General features: G+C 48.3%; 1 protein-coding gene across 1 annotated transcript; it reads right to left on the bottom strand.

The window, feature by feature from the left end:
* Positions 1–891: 891 nt before the first annotated feature.
* Positions 892–16525, bottom strand: PROSER2 (proline and serine rich 2). The gene is made up of 4 exons (XM_050708264.1): positions 16477–16525; positions 16285–16351; positions 5588–5840; positions 892–4754 (listed from the first exon to the last, which is right to left on the bottom strand). Exons 2-4 carry the CDS (start codon positions 16345–16347, stop codon positions 3775–3777), a joined length of 1296 nt encoding a protein of 431 aa, XP_050564221.1. The 5' UTR covers positions 16348–16351; positions 16477–16525; the 3' UTR covers positions 892–3774.
* Positions 16526–19763: the final 3238 nt, after the last annotated feature.

The following is a 19763-nucleotide window of genomic DNA, read 5'->3' as shown; positions in this document are numbered from 1 at the left end:
TTTTAATGACATAAAAAGAAACGCTTGGGTCACTGGAGTAATCCCCATGCTCTTGAGCTGCCACTCCTGCATGCGTCCAGGGGCCATCCAGCCCCAGTACAGTGCCGCATCCTGCCCATAAGCTCTCCAAATGAGCTGGCGATTCCTGGGGCTCTGTGAAACATCCCTTAAAGCTCAGTGGAAGGCACAAAGCCTCCTCCACAACAGGGAAGGAGAAGCTGCGCAGCTCCTTCACGCCTGCCACCCCCTTTCCCTTGTGCTCCCCACACCCGTTCAGTTGAGTCCTGAAGTTACCAAAGCCTCCTCTGACTTTTTGTCTTTATTTTGCTGGTTGCAAGCAGCAGGAGGTAGTTGTGACCCAGTGGAAAACCTGCAGGCTGCGAGGTAAGGGCTGCCCCTACGGACAAAACCGATCTTTCCTTCCATCTCCCTTAAGGTCCTGGTCACAGCCGAGTATCCAGCGGAGATGTCGGGGATGCAGCAGCAGCTCTTCAAGCAAGGCCTTGCCTCATGTAGGAGAGGTCACTGTGCAGGGCAAGAGAAAGCCCTGGTCTGGGTGGGGGGCGGGAAAGTAAAATAAAAAAACAAAACCTGCCCAAGAGAAGGGCGTTCCCGTGGAAAGGGTTTGGCTCCATCCCGTCTAAGGACCCTCCTTACCTCAGGGGAAAGATATTTATAGTTTGGGAGGTGACTCCTAAGGAAATGCTCTGCCCTAAGTGAGGGAAGGAATTCTTTGAAAGCGAGACCCTGGGCAGGTGAAGGTGTGTGGAGAAGCCGTGCGTTAAAGGATTAAATGGGACCGGCCTCTGGTGAGGGCCAAGGCCAAAGTTGTTGGTTTTGGCTCCGGCCCATTCCCTGTTTGAAACAAGACAGGATCAGCTCTGGCTCGCACATCCCCAGCGACAAGAAGTGACTAAATTCCATAGTAAATTCCCTATTAGCCATTCAGAAAGTCACTTCCCTCCTCCAGGAGGGATGCGCGGTACTGGGTGACAAAGAACGACATTCCACTTCCCATCAGCCATCGTCTCTTTGGTTTTCTCCCAGTTTAATAGAAGACTGATCAGCTTTGTGCAGGACAGTTACTTCTAACAGAGGACAAGAAAGTCACAGCAACACAGACACACGGAACGAGAGCCACGAACCAGAGCGAGGTTTAGGTACAGACTGGTAGCAGCTAGACGCTTAACGGCGAGTAGTACATGGCTTTACTTACAGCTTTAGGCACAGTGAAGAACTCACCAACAGGACAGTTGCCAGTACGAAGGGCTACGATAAATACCTCGTCCGAGTCCTCCCTGGGCAGGAATTGGGTTAATTTAAGAAGCTCAAAGTCTCCCTTCCCAGCAGCTGAGAACAGTGCCCTACACGAAGGGTGAAAGACCGTGATCCAGCTAATTCAGCGTACTGCAACTTCATGCTTTGGCTATTACACTGCTTTATTATTATTATTTATTAGGGTTACATTAGAGAGTTAGCAAACGGGGCTGAATTTCAGTGAAACAATGTGTCGGGTGTCCCCCTCCTTGCTTAGCGCGGACGCTCAGCTGCAAACAACTCAGGTGAAGAGCTGGCAAGAAGCGAGTCGCTGTGAAGATCGCTCTGTGCACATCACATTTCTGACGTAAGATTTTTCTTTACCAGGCTTTAGAAGCACAGAGGCCATGAAACATTTACGTTTCCTTAGCAAGTTAAGTCAATAAATCATGATGCATTGGCACCACGTCACCCAGGCGCGGGGCTCCACGGCAGGTGCTGCGCTGTATTGATGTGCTTCGGTTTCTTTCTGATTTAGAGCTACAGACTCAAAATAAGGATGTGATTGATGTACTTTGGGCATACAAGCAGCCTTTTTTGTTCCAGGAGCGCTTCTCACACTCGATTATGCACGCTTAAGGGCTCTGCCAGACCGAGGACTGGCCGCATTTTTAATTACTGGTTGCTTGTGTGTAGTGTGCCTATCGCAGGGAGGAACGTGATCACTTACCCAGGAAAAAGGCTGAAAAAGAATAACTCCGTAACAGAACAAGCCGGATACCATAACACAATTAAAAATTTAAAGCAGCAAGCAGATAATTTAAAAACAAAAACAAACAAACAAATACCCTTTAACTTATGAGGCAGGTTAATAGCTATGAGAAGATTTTTTCCTTCACGACGGCTTCATTTACAAGTACAGCTCAGCAAGTTTGAAATACTTTGTCACAAGGAATACAAACTTGTTTATCACAGTTATGTCAGAGCTCCTCTCTGAAGGGTGGGGCAGTTTCTATTATTGCCACTCCCCTCCTCCCCACCAAGGTTTATTACTCAGCTCCTTAGGGAAACGAGGGGGTTGCTCGAGGCTTTAGAAAGTGCAGAGAATAAAGGAGATTTTCTCTTTAGAAAAAAAAAGTCTGAGAACTCTTAAATGTGCAGGGGTAACAATGAGGAAGTTGGAGGGGCTGGGTTTTGGCATTTTGTTCTGAGATGGCTGTTCTTGATGGTGGCAGGTGTACAAAAAGGGAGGGAGCTTTACAGCAGAAGAGCAGCTTTGCCATACACACACACAAAAAAAAAAAAAATCAGACCAAGACACACATTTGGGGATTGTCATCAAAAGCGCGTCTGTTGAATAAAGGCAAATACACCACCAGGGAGCCTTCGGGAAGGACGCGCCCTTACATACTGCTCTCTCCTGCCACTCCACTTCACCTGCGAGACTTTTGGCTGTAGCTTCTGTTCGGACTTAGCAGGACAGGATCAAAGAAGGCTCTGAGCAGAGGATGACGAGCTCTGTCGAAGCAGGAGATCTAAGGAGCTTTTAGAAGTAACAGAACTTGGACCTGGTCAGTGCAGCACAGCGATTGTTCGAGGAGTAACAGCTTCTTCAGGGGAACACTACGGTAAGAGGCAAGGCTTTTGAGTAAGGTTCTCCCATTTGGTACAAAGCGGACTTGTTCCTATGGCTTCTGTGCTCCACCCACACCCCGGTACAGAACAGCTGGGTTTCAGATTGTCAGGAGACTCTTTGGCTGTCAGCGCAGAGACCGGCGTGCCGCGCACACCCTCGAGGCCCCTCCGGGGCCTCTCACTGGACGTGGAGCTTCCTAGGGCACGGCCACGGAGCGGGCGGCTCCGTAAGGGGCAGAACGACGCAGCCACAACGCCAGGCTCGGGCCGTTCTGCTGAGGAGAAGGTCAGAACCAAAACCGTGCTCTGTGCAGGCTGAAGTCGAGCGGGCACGGAGCAAGGAAGCAGCAGCCTTCACCGGGGGGGAGGGAATAAAGCAAAGCCGGATAATACAGACAACAAAACGGCACAGAAGTGCGTCACCCGGGCCAGAAACGTCAGTTCCGACCCATCTCGAGCTCCGTTGGACAGACAGACACGTGTGCAAAACAGAGCTCTCGGTTTTGGCTTCAGAAAAAGAGCGAAAGGAAGCTCCTTCGTTCAACGTGCTCCATACAACAACGCTGCGCCGGGCACTTCCCTAACGCGGTGCCCCCTGCTGTAGGCCAGCACTACTTAAATACGTTTCTCAGTCACAAGGAGTAACAGACGAGCATCTCTGCAGGACGGCGGGCTGAAACCCCCCCCGTACTCGGCGTTACGTGCTGCCAGTCTTTGAGCTAAACGCCAGCAGTCATTCCAGTCCCAGTACCTCCTGAGCTTGCCCGAAGCTGAGAACTTCCCTTTCTTCTTCCAATCCGTCTGATCCCAATCCTGTTGGGCTTGCTCTAGCGCAAAGCCAAGCTCGGATTCCCCTCCGATGCCACACCACTCCCCTCCCCGTTACGCAGTCTCTTTCAGCAGTCCCAGTTTGCGGAGTGCCTCCCTCCTAGCTTCTTCTGTTGAGCCACGTCCAGAGAACTTGACCGTGATCCCTTGCGAGCGAAATCCCGAGGGCCTGGGCAGCGAACCCGACCTCCTTCTCATATCCAGGCTGAGGTTAGGTTGTTTGTAATCATTAAAGCCCTTTGCTGCGTTCTGCTGAGCGACCTTGTTAGCAGCAAGAGCTCCCTCTGGTTTGATTGTTACAGTTTTGCCCGTAGGAAGGAAAGGGCTGGGCTCGCTTTTTAAGACCTCGTGGATGTTTTGATACCCATTGGGAACGGCGTCTGCCTGCTTGGGCTGCGCATCCAGACGCTGAGCACTCGGGGCATGATCCACTTGGTCCTGAGCTGGCTTTCCCTTAACGAGACCGAGTTTTGTCAGGGCCTCATAGCGTGCTTGCTCGGAGGAGAGATCCCTTAAGGAAGAGCTCCTGTTGCGCGACAAGAAGTCGTTTTTCTGCAGCTTCTCCTCCAGCTCGGCTGCCAGAAAGGCTCCGCCGTTGATGTTGGCCAGCACCTGAGCTCTCCGCTCCTGTACGTTAACGGCTGCTTTGGAGATGGTCTCGTTGAATTCCTTGCCGCTGACGTTCGTTATGTTGATGTTGCTGGGAAATCGGTGCAGTTTGGGGGCGGGTGCAGGAGGGTGCTTTGGGAAATAATCACCGTTGGCTACAGGGGTCTTCTTCCTGTCCAAGCTCCCTTCCTTGAGGGCGCCGGGGAAGCGCACCCTGCTCTCCATTTGCTGCTCGGACATCTTCTGGGCCATGATGAGCGGGGTGGGGATCGAGCGAAGCAATTTTGGATGCTGCACGGCAGGAGGGGGCGGAGGAGGAAGAGGAGGAGTCTCACAGGGCAGTGGCTGCGATTCCGAGGGATGCGAGGGAAGGTCGGCAGGTGCAGCTGGCTTAGGGCTCTCCGCTCGCCAGGTAGCATCCAACACTAAGAAGAAAAACCAACAATAACCTCATTAGGTCTTTGCACGGAGCAGAATACAAGGCTTTCTCTCACCTACGATTAGCAAGCATCAGTATTACCCTCCCCAAAACTTTCTAGCCCAAACTCAGCCCACTTTTGCCCATAACTAACAACAAGCAATGACATCTTGAGGGCGTGCTCTAGTTCAAAGCACCACATTTACCAGACATTCACTAGCAGCCCCCTTTCTGCCATTCATTCACGAACTGTATGTCAGCTTTACCATGTTTAAAGGCTTCTTCTCTAAGTTTTGCACATTCTCGTTTTTGATTACGACAGACAGGAGAGGACGTGTCACATCACAACGTATGTACTAGCGATAAATCTGTTCTCCAGAAGCAGGGAGAGCAAACTATGGGGTGAAGAAATAATTCTGTACACTGTGTTGTCCCAAACTTTTGTTAGAAGCATGTGCCTCGGTCCCTTAAAGTGACACTATAACCAACTTGCTATCTTAAAATTCTCAGAGAGCCTCAAGAGGTCTCAGAGAACCAGAACGTGAACACACTGCTGTGCACCAGTCTGCCTTGCCGTGATGACTCTGTTATATTCAGTTCTGGTACAATTTACAGTAAGGAACTGAAACAGCAGTCCAACAACTTAATCATGAGGAAAAAAAAAACCTTTAGGAACAGCAATTTCAGCAACCCCTCAATTCCACGTCAAGTTACAATCATGATCCTCACGGCTCCTGATGTGCAACAGATTGATCTTGGGGTAGCAAGGCAGGCACAGAATTTCTTTAGCTGTCATGGCTGAGTCAAAAGGAAAACCGCGCTTTCAAGAAATACTACTACCTGGTTCTGCATCTTTGCTAGGAGGGCCTTCGTGGTCGCTGCTCTCGGGCGTCGACTGCACTAAGTCTATGATATCCTCGGTCTCCGAATGGCTGGACACGTTCTCTTCCGTTGACCTTGAAGACTGACACTGGATGCCACTGTCGTGTAGGACTGCTTCCTCCAAGTCGTCTTCTAAGGCATCTATAGTTTCCTCGAAGAACATGAGAACATCCTGCTCTTCGTGGGTTAAGTACTTCATACTCTCATCATCCTACGTGGGGGGGAAAAAAGCCACAAAGATCAACGCCCTAGAGATTAGTACGGAGAAGTACACCGACAGCAAACACAGCACCCTCTTTTTAAAGAGGGAAAGAAGCACGGTGTAACCGGCAGCAGTCACATCAGAAGCATCTCCTTGCTGTTTCGTACCTTCCCAAAGAGGCATTCATTTACTACAAAACAATAAAAGCCAGGAGTTTACAGCGCATTAGTTTTGACTGAGACACAGCGACTGGTATTTCATCCTTAGAAGTACTTAACTCTAATTCAGCAAGGTCCATTTGAATTGGAGTAAATTGCTAAAAAGATCATAAAAAAAAGATTTAAAAGCCAACAACAAAAGGCACCCTACAGCCCCGTGCCTGGACAAGTGCTGAGATAGCTTCTTCAAGCAGCACAGGAGGGACAGGGGGTATTCAAGACAGGCCAACAGGTAGCTTGGTTCCCTTTTTGCTTTAGACCACAAGGGGACTTTGTTGTCAAAAAGGCAGAGCTGGAACTGAAATACAGCTCCCTGTATTTCCGCAACCCCCCGAGCCTGAATTCCATCACAGGTTAAAGGAATAATAAGGGGGGAAAAGGTTTCTGAAAATGTTACCTCTGAGTTACGGAAAGAAAAGATTTAGAACACACACAAAGATGTGTTCCCTAGCAGTAAAACGCCTTGGGCTATTTTCTCCGGCAGGAAATGCTCCTGTAGAGCACAGGAGTGATAAATAATCGCTGGGATCATCTAGTCTTCATTTTCTGTGAGTCACTGCTCTTGATTAACTCGATTAGCACAACATCACTGTGAGAGCCTAGGCAGCAACGTGCAAACTCTTTTCCCTCCACCTCCACCCTGGGAAACACTCACTTTTCCAGAAGCTCGGAGATGACAAAGAACGATTAGGAAAGGCACTACATTAAGACAATGGATCCAGGAAGGACGTTTCCCAAGAGAGCTATGTAAGTTCTGGAATGTAATTAAGCATTGTCGAGAAGTGAGGTTTTCCCTTTTCTGGATTCAATTTCTCCCCTACCGTGGACCTCCGCAGAACAGCAATGCCTACGGATTAAGAACTCTGAAGTACTGCCTCGTACCAAGTGGCAATTAGTGCCTAAGCACTTAGAAACACTGCAGACAAGAAAAATCAGCGCTTTAGGGCTCTTAGTTGCCTTCCCGTTTGTGGTCAGGGGAACGTTTCATTCATTTATCTACAGGTAAAATACAGAAGAGAATCACACAGCCTCTCAGCTCTCCCACTCCTCAGGACAGGCTTGCTGATTTGGGGCTGCGGTTATGTGGATGCTGCAGACTTCAGCCACAGCCGGCAGTTCCCTGTTAAGACAGAAGACGGAAATCTCCCAGGGAAATACAAAGTTGGTTCAACAGCTCATGGTGCAGCTTCCTTTCTAGAGATCACATTCCTTGTCTTCAGGGTGAAGGCGGTTTGGTGGCTGGGAGACGAATACAGAGGTGGGGATACTTTTGTTTTAAATCTTGCCACCCAAAATACGCTGTCAGAATATGTAACTTAGTCCAGCTTCCAGCAAGGCTGCTCCAAAAGCCCGGAGTTGGATGCCATTTGCACTTGTCTGTTTAAAGCACTGACTTCAAAGGCTGACGCACTGCACGGCTCGCACCCACCGCACGGCAGAGCTCAGCTTTCAAAGTCTGAGAAAAATTTTACAGCTGCGCTTGAAAAGCGAGAGACAGACAAGCCTTCTTTTTTTCCCATTAATGGATGTTGCAATCTCCTTCCTTCCCCACCCAAATACTCATTCGGCTGCTATGTCTAGTAAGGGAGAGAATGACAGGAAAAGAGCTGTTGTGAGGTAGGTCCTCGCTCCGGCTGAACAGGACTCCAAGCAGCTTTTGTTGTGGGTGAGCTCACGGCAAGGACCAGACTTCCGCAGGCAGAGAAAGGGGTTTTTGTTTAAGGGCTTCGTGGTGGCAGCAGACCCAGCGAGCAGCCCTGCAGTAACTGCACCACGCTCTTCGTTGAAAAGAGCTGCTCCCACGTGAGCTTTGCTCATTTGGCTGAGCAGAATGGTACGTGAAACGAAGCAGAGGCTTCCAGAAGACTTCCAGAAGCTCTGTGTTACGGGACTGAACGCTTCTCCATGCCTGGTCGGATTTCTGTGGTCAGAGCTCTGCCAAGGTTACCACCCCTCGCTGCTCCTGCTGAAGTGAGCAGCTTCCTTTTTTCCACGGAGGATCTGAGATGAGTAAACACCCCTTCATAAACACACCCGGGGTGAACGGCACAGCAGGGTCTGAGAGGACAACCTCAGCTCAGTTAGCTCTTCGGTCTCCTTCCTCGTTTCCTTTCCAGATGAGCAACGTCACATCTCAAAGACGTGCTCTAGAGGACCCTGCCGGGCAGGGGTTGGACTAGGTGACCTCCACAGGTCCCTTCCCACCTCTCCAGTCTGTGATTCCTTGTGAAAGCAAAAAAAAAAAAAAAAAAAAAAAAAAGGACAGCAGCTCTAGAGAGCGGGCAGCATTACAGCAGGTCACTGTGCTGGGATGCAAAGCACCCAGCCTGGCTAGGAGCTCCCTCGGGAAGGCAAGTTTTGGTTTGTGAGGCAGGGCAGCAATCCCACAAACAGGCACGGTGGAGATAAACCTGCAAATACTCAGGTTGGTCCAACCGAAGGGGCTCAGCTATAAAGCAGCGTTATTCACCCACTGCTCTGAGAAGAGCGGTGTGTTATAAAGCTCCCACTCGTACTGCTTGTAGCAGAGCTCCCAGAAAGATGTGAGGAAGCTTGTTGTGGTTAAGCGGTGCCAGTTCCAGCTAAGGTTACCAGGCCTATTTCAAATACTTGAAATATGTGGAAAATGAACTAATCAGAGCAGTTCCTATTCGTACTGGGATGGTGTTCCAGCATCATTTCTCTTTGAAGAGTCTGGGTTTTTAGCAGTCCAAGTGGAATCTCTTCGGTTACTCAAGCTACTCCCTTCTTTCCACCAACTCTCCTCGACACACAAGCACACCTCCCAAACCAAGCCTCGCACACGCACAACACTACCCACCTTAAAAGCCACTGACAAAAGACAGCCTCTATTTGACACCTCAAAATTGTGCCTGAGCTGGGATTAAAAGGGCTGCTTGACCAGAAGAATTTTAGGATGCAAACAGCTGCAGTAACTAAGTATGCTCAGCTGGCATTAATATTTTAGAGTCCTGTGCAGCCAAATTTTTCCTCCTCATGCCAAACAAGAAAGGCTGTGAAGGAGAATGGCTTTTTTCTCGTTTCATAAAAAAGATCACTTTCATACCTGCCCGTTAAAGCCACTGAATATCAAGGGGCCACAGAAAGCTTCACAACACCGATTCAGCTGCTCCTACCAAGTGCATGCAGTACAACTCGCTGTCTCTGCCGCGCTGAGTTTTGTTTAGTAAGAGGCAGTTCAGCCCCGATGCTCCGTTGGGGGAGGAAGAGTCAGGAGATCCTGAAGCAGCCTGATGGTCACACTCAATTAATCTGAAGTCCAACCATCACTGAGCCCAGGATCCTATCACTGGCACAGCTTTAACAGAAAACAGAGGGGAAAATCCCAAGACATCTGCAATGGTTAAATTATTAATTATTCTGGGAACTGCTAGGGAACCGAGCAGCATTACCCATGTCGAAGAACTACGTTTAAACCAGAAAAATACCACAAAGGTGGATTCAAGTGACTTATCTGTCACTTCACAGTGCCACAGAATGAATGGGCACAGCTCCAGGGGGAGAAGTGACTGGGTGCTTCTCAGACAATGTGAAGGGAGAGGGGAGCAAACTATTGTCATGTGCAGGAAGAGACCCGTGTAGCACCACTTGAGCCCCAGCCTGCTAATAACACGGCAGACAGGTCAACTAGTAAAAAGAAATGGGGGAAATAAGACAGCGCTGCGTGTAGGAGCAGCGTCAGAACAGGTACAAAAGCTTCAGTGCAGAAGTAAAAGGAAATTACTTCTGGTGTATTTATAGAAAGGGGAAGCAGGAGTTGTGCAGCTCCACTGTTTACGCTGGAAGCGAGTGAGTTACAGATAAGAACAAGAACTGCCATTCAGGATCAGACCAAAAAGTCCATTTAGCTCGGTAGCCTGCCCAGAGCCACCCCTGTTGATGCCCAGGACAGGGGAACGAGGTGAGGAAAATAGCACTGGGGTGCGCTGGATGGAGTGATCTTTTTCCTCCCTACATCCTCGCAGTTTTCAGCGAATATGCAGCTCGAGGAGTTCCCAGTTGCACCCACACCTACGTGCTTAACAGACCATGATAAGCCTTTCTAGCCCAAATTCATCGTATTGTTTAAGCTTGTTTAAACGAGCGACATTCACAGCATTCTGGGGCAGTGAGTTCCACACTTTAATTGGGTGCTGTGTCAAAAAGCACTTCCTTTACAAGCCGCCAGCTGCTTATTTTGATCGTACCATTCCATTTGGTGAAGGACTGTAATACTGAACGTCGTTTTCTGCAGTTTGTTAACGTAATTGTACCCGTGCGCCGCGATGGTTAGCAAGGCGTGTAATCAGCAGGTTGTAGGTAGGGAAACAAACCATCCAGAAGTGTTACAGAAATAAACCAGATGAACTAAAATCGTGACCTAGTGCTCGGTTAACGGTTGGACTAGATGATCTGAGAGGTCTTTTCCGAGCTGACTGATTCTGTGAGTACTGACTATGTTAGACCTAATCCACTTTTAGAAAAGCAATGACATATCTACTTCAACTTTGAAGATCGATCTCTGGTTATCAAACATAGGTTGATCAGCTTATAATTTCCTCTTCCCTTTAATTTGTTTTAGAAAACCATTGAGAAAGTTTGGAGGAACTTTCAGGCTAAAGCCACTAACTGTTTTTACAGCAACCAAATCATTTCACACCAATCTAATTTCTCCTGAGAGGGCTACTGACTTGGCCAAGGGATATAGGCACCAGGTGTGATACACACCGATTCGAAGTGCCAGGAAAGCACAGCAATAGATGAATAAGGAATCCTAGATGAATGAGGAAACCTAGATCAAATTAGTGGAAGGTGCCTCTGTAACTGGGGTCGGGGAGAGAATTATGTTTGAGAAGCAGCATGATGTCTTGTTTCGTTATGCAGTTCGGGATACAAGTCCTGAACAAGCTCCTCTACACCTCTGGTATCTGATAGTTCACTACCAGAACACAATTAGCTCGGTATCTGCTGACAGGAGATGTAGCTGCAAGAACCAGGCAGGACAGAAGAAGACCTTCGTGAGCCATACAAATGTGCTAGGAGGCCCCAGGATGAATTTTGACTGGGGAAAAAAAAAAAAAGCCACAATTATAGAGTGATGAACAAGCGGTGATATATAACAGAAGGACCTGCAGGTCAGTCTGAGAGCTGTAAAGAGGAAGTGGGGAAAAAAAAAAAAAAAAAGAGTGCTGCTCAGGTATGTAAGTGTCATCCTGGGCTATAACAACCAGGGTGATGAAATAACTGCACATCCTCACTCGGAACACGGAGTTCAGATCCACTCGCTGAACTTTCAAAAGGATGCAGCCAAGCTGGACCGGGTCCAGAACAAAGCCAGGAGTGACGAAAGTTTCGCTGCACAGGAAGCTCGGAAGAATGGAGCGTGCTAGGTTTTAAAACACTGAAGAGTGGGAGGCGGGCAGACACAGCCCTGTATGTATGCCAATATGTAAGAAGTTGGCCACATCACATCATTACAACAAATCTTTTCTACATCCGCTGAACGCAAGACGTGGAAATTCTCACATATCAGAAACTTTAATTCAAGTAAACGTTGAATGAGAAAGTAATAGAGTACAAGAAAAACTGCTCTGGAAGTCCAGGAATGCCCATCAGTGAGGGTTAAAGAGCAGATCTACCCACCTGCTAGAGTAATCAGCAGCTAGGTTCTGCTTTAGCCTGGAGCAGAGGAGGCTCAGGGGAGACCTTACTGCTCTCTGCAACTATCTGAAAGGAAGGTGTGGGGAGCTGGGGGTCGGCCTCTTCTCACAGGTAACTAGTGATAGGGCTAGAGGGAATGGCCTCAAGTTGTGCCAGGGGAGGTTCAGTTCGGAAATGAGGAGACATTTCTTCTCAGAAAGAGCAGTCAGGCATGGGGACGGGTTGCCCAGGGAGGTGGTGGAGTCACCGTCCCTGGGGGTGTTCAAGGAAAGGTTGGACGTGGTGCTTGGGGACATGGTTTAGTGGTGACACTGGTGGTAGCGGGTGGTTGGACCAGGTGATCTTGGAGGGCTTTTCCAACCCTAATGATTCGGTGTTTTGAAGCAGAAAGATACAGTTTATAGATCATGAAAGTAACAGGCACTGTGTGCGCTCCAGGAGAGGCATTCTCCCCAGCACATTTTACAGCAAGGCCACTCTTTACCCTCCTTCTATACCCACAGTCTGAAGCAAGCAGTTCTCAAGCTCCTCTTCCTCTCCAGCTGCTCACCCTACTGGTAAGAACAATGAGTCTTTTTTTCCCTCCCCAAGGCCTACCGCTTCCAAGTCACGCAAATATCAACCTAAAGCAGACGAAGCTTAGCACAGCTCTCCATGCCCCACAAGGAACAGCTGCCACCCACCCAAATGCAGCCAGGGGGGTTGGGGAAACACAGTCTACCTTTTACCGGGATCTCCTAAAGGCACACTGGAATCCCAGGATCTCTTCAGAGAGGCTGGGGCACTTCTAAAACCAAGTCTGCCGAGTCTGTTCCATTTGACTGATCTGTACTGATCCAAAAAGGGTAAGGTCACAGCAAATATTTTTTAGGCTCTACGAGACATAACTACAAACTGACCAGGTCAGCCCCAAGTTAAGTGACTGCAGCGTGTAGAACCAGATACTGAAGCAGCTCCTGTCACTCACAAGATACTTGCTCTTCTTATCCACACGACCAGTGTTCAGAGCGTCACCTGCGCTATACGAGGCATCTGTGGTGACAAATGATCTTCGATGATTGGGTATTAAATCTTTGTGGAGCCACAGAGGAAGCTTGTTCAAAGAAATAACAAAGAGTAAGGTATATTTAAGAATCATGACCACCCGCCAATTTAAGCCGCTTGATGAGCGACCAGAAGAAAGAGTCACTTGATTGAGTTCTGGCGGTCACCACTGCCCCAAAAAAGCAGCGATTAACTGTGGCATTCACCAGGGATCTGTCTGAAACAAAGGGGAAAATTAAAAAAAAAAAAGCAGAGCAAGGTCCATTGAGAGTAACAGGGAACCCACTAGCCCTCAAGCCTAGCACTCAGCAAGACATGTTGGGATACAACGGGTACTGAAGTCACATCCACACATCCAAGACACCCGTAGAGTTTGTTACTACTGCAGTTCCAGGTCAGCAGAGGCCACCTAAGGAACACCCAACACCTCCTGGTATGATCTTAGCAGGTGATACCATTGTCCCAGCATGTAACTCACACCTAGAAACTAAAGCACTTGCTCGCGGCTGAGAACAGACACAGCACAACTGCAGCAATGAAGCAGTGAAACAGGGTTGTCTTTAAGAAGTCAGCCTGCACTCATCTGATCTAAGAGAAGGGGAATTATTTCAAAAAAAAGCTAAGACCTAGTATTATCTCCAGAGTAAACAGTTGCAGCAGTTTAAGGACGTATTTCATTACAAGTTAATTCTTACACCACCTATTCAAGAATGGCTTTTGGGATTTAAAATTGCCGAGCAGAACAGAATGTGCTTGTTCACCCTCCCTCTTGGGTAGGGTAACTGATCCCCCGCATCGAGGAGGTACACCTGTCTCATCCCTTTGCTAAGGATATGCTTTTTATACCACCCTCATTACAAAGAGGCCCAAATATACCTGCAGATTCAGGTCCTCATAACTTTTATGGCTATAAGATGCAGAGAAGCTGGTGCTAGTAAACAGGTTTAGGTGATGGTGGGACATGGAAATATCAAGGCAAACATTCCACCCATCTAAACGGAGTCTCTTGTACTTGTCTTCAGCTGTTGTGATAAATCTGACAGCATAAATCCAGACCTGAACGTCTGATTTATACAGAAAATCCTACTGCAATCAAGACAGAACAGACACCAACACCTTGTTCTCCCACTCAAAAACGTGTCTTTAAGGACTGCAGTTGTCAAAGATTAACTCAGTGCACCGCTGTGTAGATAAGAGGGTGAGAAATGTGTCGAAATTAAACTCATCAGCCAACAGCTGACTTCAGAGTCACGCTGACTTTGTTTTAAGCACATTTTGGCACCTGGAAATTCGTGTCCATCTCCGAGCCGTCCCTAAAGCGGTAACTGGTTCCACGAGAAGCAACGCCAGCGCAGACACACAGGGTGCAACGACAGCCGACAGTCGGCCAAACCAGCTCAAAGCTGTCAGCATGGGCTAAAGCCGGCCCAGGTGGCTGTCCGCATTATCACATCCCCAGGTTTGTTTGAATTCCACAGAGGCGATACAAAGGTTATGTTTAGTGACTAATGTGGTTTGACACTGGGAAGCTTAAGAGCCTCTTTTTCGTAATCAAGTACGAAGAAACCTGTACAACCCTGTCGTAAAAACAGGGCTACGCTTTTTTTGCGAGGCCATTAGAAGAATTCAAAGTCAACCCCGAACTTCTGTGTTGTGTCCCCAGTTGAACAGATCCAGGAAAGAGATAAATGAAGAGTCAAGTAAGTCTGTTGCTGCTTCTGTTTCAGAGCTAAGAATGTCCGGTGCGCCTGGAAGTCTGACCCTCCCTTCCTCTCTTGAGATTGGTCCACTAAGAAATTATTTATCTTCAAAGTTCACTATCCTCTCCTTCCCATTAGCCCCCAGAAGTTCCGCACCTTCTGAACCTTTAGAGCAAAGCTACAGGAAGAAGGAGGTAACGTTGGAGCATTTTCCCAACAACTCGTTTTTCCACTTATGAATCCCCTGATCTACTTAGCGGAGCGTAAAAATCTTGCTTTTAATACACAGTTACACAAGAATACAGAAGAAGTATTCTGATGAATACTACTCTTTATCCTGAGGATTTCTAAAGCCTGTTTCAGCGATGAAAATGCACAAGGTGCAAGACAGCAGAATACTGTTTTCTTACATCAGAAAGATCTGAGGAGCACTGAAGAGCCCAGTCTTAGTTCCAGGGTTACAAGTGGCAGAATTCTGTTGCTGTTAGTTCACAGACCCCCTCTCAAACTCAGAAGCAGGGATTATGCCTTTACCGAGAGCAGAATGTCAGGAGGAATATCTCTACTTTTACTGAAACGTGGGCAATGAACTGTTCTCTACATCCAAGGAAACCTAAGAAAGGGCTGTTCCTCTTCCCCTCCCCTTCAAGTGAAGGGGAATACCCATGCCCCAATCTGTCCTTCCACACACGCCAGTCAGCAGCCTTATTTATCGGCCACGCCACCCGCTCACTGCTAGAAGAACTTCTACCACTGCCATAGAAGAGTATCTGTGGCACCAGAATTAAACTATCCATCTATGCTTCACTTTCTTCATGCACAAGCTCATACCAAGTAAAGGACTAGAGGCTTTAGGAACTTCTTCAGCTGATGTACGAGTCTGATGGGAATTGCCTCAGCCCGCAGTCAGACTGCACTCCGTCTATAACTGGCTCCAGTGCAGACTGAAGGGATTCTAATTCCAGCTGACGCATCATCATATGGGTTATCACATGGTAAGATCGAGTTAGATTAAGGTAATCTATGTCATTTCCTGACACGGCACACTCAGGATGAGGCTGTACAAACACACCGATTTATATATAGCCTCGTTATTCAATACTGATTTTCTCAAACGACCAGTCTTGTGCCTGCTGCCACAGCCAAGAACAAAACCCATGGAAACATGACTGGCTACTAGTTGACACACTGGGAAAAAATGCAGTCAAACTATTGCATAAAATTAACTTGTAATTTGTTATTAAAGCACAACTCCTGCTGTGATTCTCTAAGATCCAATCAGTTTCCATAGAATAAGCAACATACTCTTAATATCCCAGCCCAAATGGCATACGTGGCTCTTGCCTCACCTCCCTTGCCCTGAGGCTTCCCATTTTTTTTTCTAGAGCAGATCAGAAACAGTTAAGGGACTAAATGTAGCACTATTTGTTGTGCCTTTGTCCTGGCAATACAAGCTGAAGGACAAAGCAGAATATTAACTAAGCTGTGGTATTTTTGTTAGAAACAACACAGAACGAACACCTTTAGAGTTACCTCCAGTTGCCAACAAGCTCATGAAGGAGCACGAAACAGAGCATTTCTGAGTTATACAGAAAAACGCAGGTACCGACTTGCCAACTTAGTCTTTCACAACAAGCTACTTCCCTAAAAGGAAGCTGGCAGGGAGGGCAGAGGGGAAGATATGGAAAGCTTAATCTCATGTTTAATGCGAGACCGAAATTTCGGTTCCCGTTCAGGGAAAGCACGTTTAGCAGAGTGCTCTCTCCTCAATTAAAAGCGGACGCTTTCCAAACGGCTGTGATAATGAAGAAAACGCACAGGGAACCATACCTGCTTTCGAGGCTTCGCATGGCACGGTACAAACCATCCTGCTGAGTTCACTGCCTGAATCATCCTGCTAATTGGAAAAATGCAGAACTGCATCCTACTCCCTCAATTACTCACGCGCTATTTAAATGGCCACGCACTCATATTCGCTAATGCGAAGAGAGCTTTGTTTGTGGTGAGCTCTTTGTTACTCACCTAATTATGCGAAGGAATAAGCTGAGAGCTTCGTTCAGTAGTGTCAACAAACACCTTGAGCAAGAAACAGCATATTGAACCCAGCACCATCCCCAGGCTCCTTTACCCTTGCTTTAAGTCATTCCTGAGCTACACACCGAACCATGCACCACATGCAGGCAGTGGAAGCAAGTTATCCAGTGCAATGCACATCCTAAATGCTGTGCCCAGTCCCCTGGAAGGGATGGCCAGGCGAAGGCACTCTGCAGGCTCTCTGAGACAATCAGACCAGAATAACGAGCTGTTGTACCAGACCAGAACACTTCTAGCCTTCCAGCTCGTTAACAACCAAGACCACAACCAGCCATTTAGTGCTGGAACTCGCAAAGATCAATGCTTAAAAAAAACCTAAAGTCTTGTGATGTGAACAAAGCTACTCATGGGATTTGTATCACTAAGCAGAAGGCTCATTAAGCGCTTACCATAGCAAGATTTTTGCACCTCGCTTGGTTGCCACGGTTCTCCACGCTGCCACCCCTCTCCATGCTCCCAACCACGTGCTTTGGAGAGATTTCAGATGTCGCTTCAGGAAAATCTGAGAGGAGATTTCTAGGCATCACACCCTCCTGGACTTAGTGATCCCAACGCAGCGTAGGATGCCATCAGCACGTTACGTAGGGTTGCTAGCTGTGTTCATTTCTGAAAACAGAGAACAGTGTGTTGCATTTAAACCTGTTCTTAAAAATAAAAGGAGGAAAATAAGTAGTAAGAAGACCCTACACGAGCTAAAATAAGGCTCATCTTTAATGCTCTGAAACACAACTACCACCTATGGTCATCTTTTTTTAAAAAAAAAAAAGATAAACCAGTAATAAAATCACAGAGGTTGACACCAACAGACCCAGTTCCAACACCATCTTTTATAAGCTTTTAAACAATAATTTATCAGACAGTGTTTATTTATAAGAGAAACAGAATCCAGTTCATTTCCTAACACAGTTGAAGTTAACTCACTTGTTACTCAAGCTGCTTTATGCTGACTACTTCTATTTAAAGATCTATGAAGAGAACGTAGTGCCATTTTTACACCATCACATTACAAAGCAAAATTGCATTTTAAAGCTTACAGGGCTTTTACTTCGCTCAGCCATGAAGAAACAGTGCTTGCACATTTGGAAGGTGCTTACTGGAACAGACACACACCAGCACCCCCTGGAGCAAAAAGTTCCCTGCTCTTTAAACCATTCTAGAATCCTATTCTGTAATACCTCTCTGTTATATCATAGGATCCCAGAACGGTTTGGGCTGGAAGGGACCTCAAAGCCCCCCCAGTGCCAACCCCTGCCATGGGCAGGGACACCTCCCACCAGCCCAGGCTGCCCAAAGCCCCATCCAGCCTGGCCTTGGGCACTGCCAGGGATGGGGCAGCCACAGCTCCTCTGGGCAGCCTGCGCCAGGGCCTCACCGCCCTCTGAGGGAAGAATTTCTTCCTTATAGCTAATCTACATCCACCCTGTTTTAGTTTAAAACCATTCCCCCTTGTCCTATCATTATCTGCCTGGGCAAAAAGTCACTCTCCATCTTTTTTTTTTTTTATAAGCCCCCTTTAAGTATTAAAAAGCTGCAGTGAGGTCTCCCCGGAGCCTTCTCTTCTCCAGGCTGAACACCCCCAGCTCCCTCAGCCTGGCTCCAGAGCAGAGGGGCTCCAGCCTCTGATCATCCTCGTGGCCTCCTCTGGACCTGTTAACATCCTTCTTGTGCTGGGCCCCAGAGCTGAATGCAGGCTCCAGGTGGGGCCTCACAAGGCAGAGCAGAGGGGCACAATCCCCTCCCTGCCCTGCTGCCCACTCCCCTGTTGATGCAGCCCAGGACCCAGTTGCCCTTCTGGGCTGCAAACACACTGCTGGCTCTTGTCGAGCTTTTTGCCCACCAGAACCCCCAGGTCCTTCTCTGCAGGGCTGCTCTCAAGGAGTTCTTCACTCATTCACGTCTGGGATTGCCCCAGCCCAAGCGCAGCACCTCACACTTGGGCTTGTTGAACCTCACTAGGTTCACGTGGGCCCACTTTCCTAGCTTTGTCTCCCAAAACACTCCAGCAGAACTTCTGCCTTCATTTTTGAAAGTACCACAAAGACAGAAGTCATCTTTTTGCACTGATAGCACAAGCAAGGGGCAGGAAGGAAAGACAAACCAAGGTCATCACTCTCCAGTACATTAAAACCAACCTTCACAAAAGAAACTGCATCGTGCTGAGGATCAAGGCACCTTGCTCTTCACCAGCCCATCTTTCCAGCCACCCAGCAGGTGGCTAGGAATTAGCAGCGATGCATCCCTCAAAACAGCTGGTGCCGAGGTACCACGTCACACGCTGCCACTTGGGAACCAGACACCGTTTCAGTTGCGTGATATCAGGGTAGCGAGATGGTCCTGCTTCCCAAGTGCTTCTCCCTTTGTTGTGGCTCGCGAGGTGACACGAGAAGCAAAGCCCAGTCCGCATTTCCAATTCAATTGGGTTGCTTCTCCTGCCTCCCTACCCCTGCCAGCCCCGAGCTGAGAAACCAGAGCCTGCCGGTACGCCGATTAGCATCTCGTGGCGGTGAGATAACATCTGCCGATACCGAGCAACAATTCCATCCCGCTGATCGCTTTCTTTCAGGAGAGAGCTATGACATTACCAGAGGTACGGCCGAGCGCTCCCTCCTCTGTTCCTCAGCACCGAGGAGTGTCCCGTGGGAAGGCGCCCACACCATGTCCCTAGGCTGCAGCCCCGCGAGTCTTGGAAGCACAGGCAGGGTAAGCAGAGCCCTGCGCTGCCACAACTCGAGTGGCTGGTAACTGTCAGCCCTGATGTTCAAAAAAAGGGTGAGATTTAACCTTGGTTTCACCTAAACCTTCTTCCTTTCCTCTTTGTTAATACCGTTAACATAAACGGTCACAGTGCATCCTCAAGGTCGTGGTCCTCTGGTGATACCGCAGAAGCACGCTCTCGGTCCTGGGTTTTGGAATCACACGAGGCAGGTGCACACGGGAGCCCTGCAGCAGCTGCTGCACCTCCGGCTGCCACGTGCCAAGAAGTTAACACTGCAGAAAGCTAAACCTGAAAAGAACAGCCTGAGACTAAAACATACCCTGCAACAGAGGCTCCACCTCCAACACAAACCCCGCAGCCTACAGAGGAAAAATAGACAATTTTTAGAAGGCGCTTCACCCCTCTGAACCTCACAGCATCTCCTGCTGCCATGAGGCGGGCATTGCTCCTCATCAGCGCAAGCTTTTATCTCGCTGTCCCTGTATAAGCTGGACATGCC

The sequence above is a fragment of the Cygnus atratus genome, chromosome 1 (genome assembly GCF_013377495.2).
Source record: "Cygnus atratus isolate AKBS03 ecotype Queensland, Australia chromosome 1, CAtr_DNAZoo_HiC_assembly, whole genome shotgun sequence".
In the NCBI taxonomy this organism is placed as follows: domain Eukaryota; kingdom Metazoa; phylum Chordata; class Aves; order Anseriformes; family Anatidae; genus Cygnus; species Cygnus atratus.
The sequence above is the reverse complement of the archived record's forward strand: the minus strand, read 5'-3'. Positions and strand labels throughout refer to the sequence as shown.

Excerpts from the sequence above, each read along its gene's own strand:
- PROSER2 (XM_050708264.1), bottom strand. The coding sequence starts at position 16,347 with ATGATTCAGGCAGTGAACTCAGCAGGATGGTTTGTACCGTGCCATGCG. Across the intron at positions 5,841-16,284 it reads ATGCGAAGCCTCGAAAGCAG|GATGATGAGAGTATGAAGTA; the intron begins GTATGGTTCCCT and ends CCCCCCACGTAG. Across the intron at positions 4,755-5,587 it reads TAGCAAAGATGCAGAACCAG|TGTTGGATGCTACCTGGCGA; the intron begins GTAGTAGTATTT and ends TTTTCTTCTTAG.